This window comes from Austrofundulus limnaeus, unplaced genomic scaffold (genome assembly GCF_001266775.1).
Source record: "Austrofundulus limnaeus strain Quisiro unplaced genomic scaffold, Austrofundulus_limnaeus-1.0 Scaffold650, whole genome shotgun sequence".
NCBI lineage: Eukaryota > Metazoa > Chordata > Actinopteri > Cyprinodontiformes > Rivulidae > Austrofundulus > Austrofundulus limnaeus.
In genome coordinates, this window is record NW_013953052.1 from 31196 (window position 1) to 32958 (window position 1763).

General features: G+C 38.0%; 1 protein-coding gene across 1 annotated transcript in view; it reads right to left on the reverse strand.

Moving 5' to 3' along the window:
- Positions 1 to 1763, reverse strand: part of LOC106531563 (mannosyl-oligosaccharide 1,2-alpha-mannosidase IA) — a gene marked incomplete at its 3' end in the record, with an annotated part of 155151 nt that overhangs the window by 17795 nt on the left and 135593 nt on the right. Inside the window, 1 exon segment of the mRNA XM_014027463.1 lies at positions 594 to 688. Coding sequence (XP_013882917.1) covers positions 594 to 688 — 95 coding nt within the window.

Here is a 1763-nt window from a genome sequence, read left to right on the forward strand (position 1 = left end):
GCCTTCCTGCTACGTAAGCAGACACAAAGCATTGTGGAAAATGAGAACCGTGACCCAAAGCATCAGTCAGCAGGATGTATAGATGACTGGTAGATAATTAGTTATATTAGTGGTACTGCATTTTAATTTTAGAAAGCACAAATCTGCTTATGAATTATAAAAATTAGTAAGACCGCTGAAGCACAAACAAAATATTTAGGTCCGCAATTAGCGGATTTGCGCCTTAGCGGACTGGTGCCCACCASTGGATTAGTGGAAATGTGCCTGAGGATCTGTTGTCAGTGGATGTTTAAATATTTGTTTTGAGAGATAAAATAAGAAGAAAAGAGCACAAACACTCGTCTGAATATAAATCTAGAATATAAAAGCTCCCTCTGATTTTAACTTTGGGAGAGCACTCAGGGGAAACCAGCAGGCTGCTCTGTCATGTAAAACTAAAACATGTCAGCAGGTGAGAGCAGAGCGCAGGGCTCGTGTTGGCCCAGCGTGCGCCCCGCCGCAGACCACACAGCTCTTTAAAGCATCGGACCATCAACACAGCCTGGAGTACCACTGCTGAGACACAAACTGAGGGTCTGTGTGAGCCGCTTTACCTCTTGAGGTTCAGCAGAGCCCAGGGGATGCCTGTGGGCGTTCTGAAGGCCGGCAGCAGCTTTTCACCCAACTCCACTGCCTTTCTGCGAAACACCTGAGAAAACACAGAGAAACAGAGCATTAAAAACAGGCTTTACCAAGAGACGTGTCTTCTGAAAAACTGCTGTAGATTCAAGACTTTACCCCTTTAAATCTTTGTTTTTATTCTCAGCTTTTCCTCCAATTTATCATTTTAATCTGTCGATCGTTCCAGATATGTCTTTGTGTTGTTTGAAGTTACACTCATATAAGAGTGCATCTCATTTACAGAGATGGAAAATAAACTTTGTACAAAACAAACAAGAAAAAAAAATCTAATTATACAAATCTTAAAGAAAAACTGTTTAGAAAACATTTAAAAAAATGCTTCAGATTTGCAGCAATTCCCAAATATTCACTGTCCGGTGAATTTAATAATTCTGAAAATGCTTATAAAACATCCTTTTTTCTTCCTTATGTTTTTTACAGAACCTGTTTTGCAATTTTTGTGCTTTTTTTGACATTCTGGTTATGACTATTAGTACTTCAGAAACTTGTACTTTTTGAGATATTTAGCTTTTTTGGCAGTTTTTCTATCGAAAAAGGAATAGAGCTGTCTTCAACATCCTTAAAACTATTATTTTAAATAGTTAAAATTTTTATTCAGCATGTTTTATCTTTTGTTCTGGTTCTGCCTTATTTTTTTACATCTTTGTGCTAATTTTAGCTTCCTTCAGCTTCTACTTTGCCTTTTTTCAGTTATCATTCTGACCTGAACTTTGTTTCAGCTTCCTTCTGTTATTTTATATTTTTACCTGCTCACTGCTAATCAGTGTGCATTTCCAATGCAATGCACACTRTTGTGATTMRTTTCCCAKCCAARTCATCTCMACTTTGSMAYGCTTCTCCTCCTGCATACTTTGTCCTAGAGCTGCCATTGTAATTTGTATCTGTAAAGCTCCTGTGCCAAATGACGGCTATGCGTTTTGGTGCCTGTAAAACGTATAGTTTACGAAATGTTAATGTTTAATGAATTATAATGGCAGTCAATGGAGCCTTTTATTGGTCCAATACTGCCCCCTGCTGTACTCAACTTGGTACTGCACCATAGTTTAATATTTCAACTCAGTAGTTCAGTGTTTACAGTACTA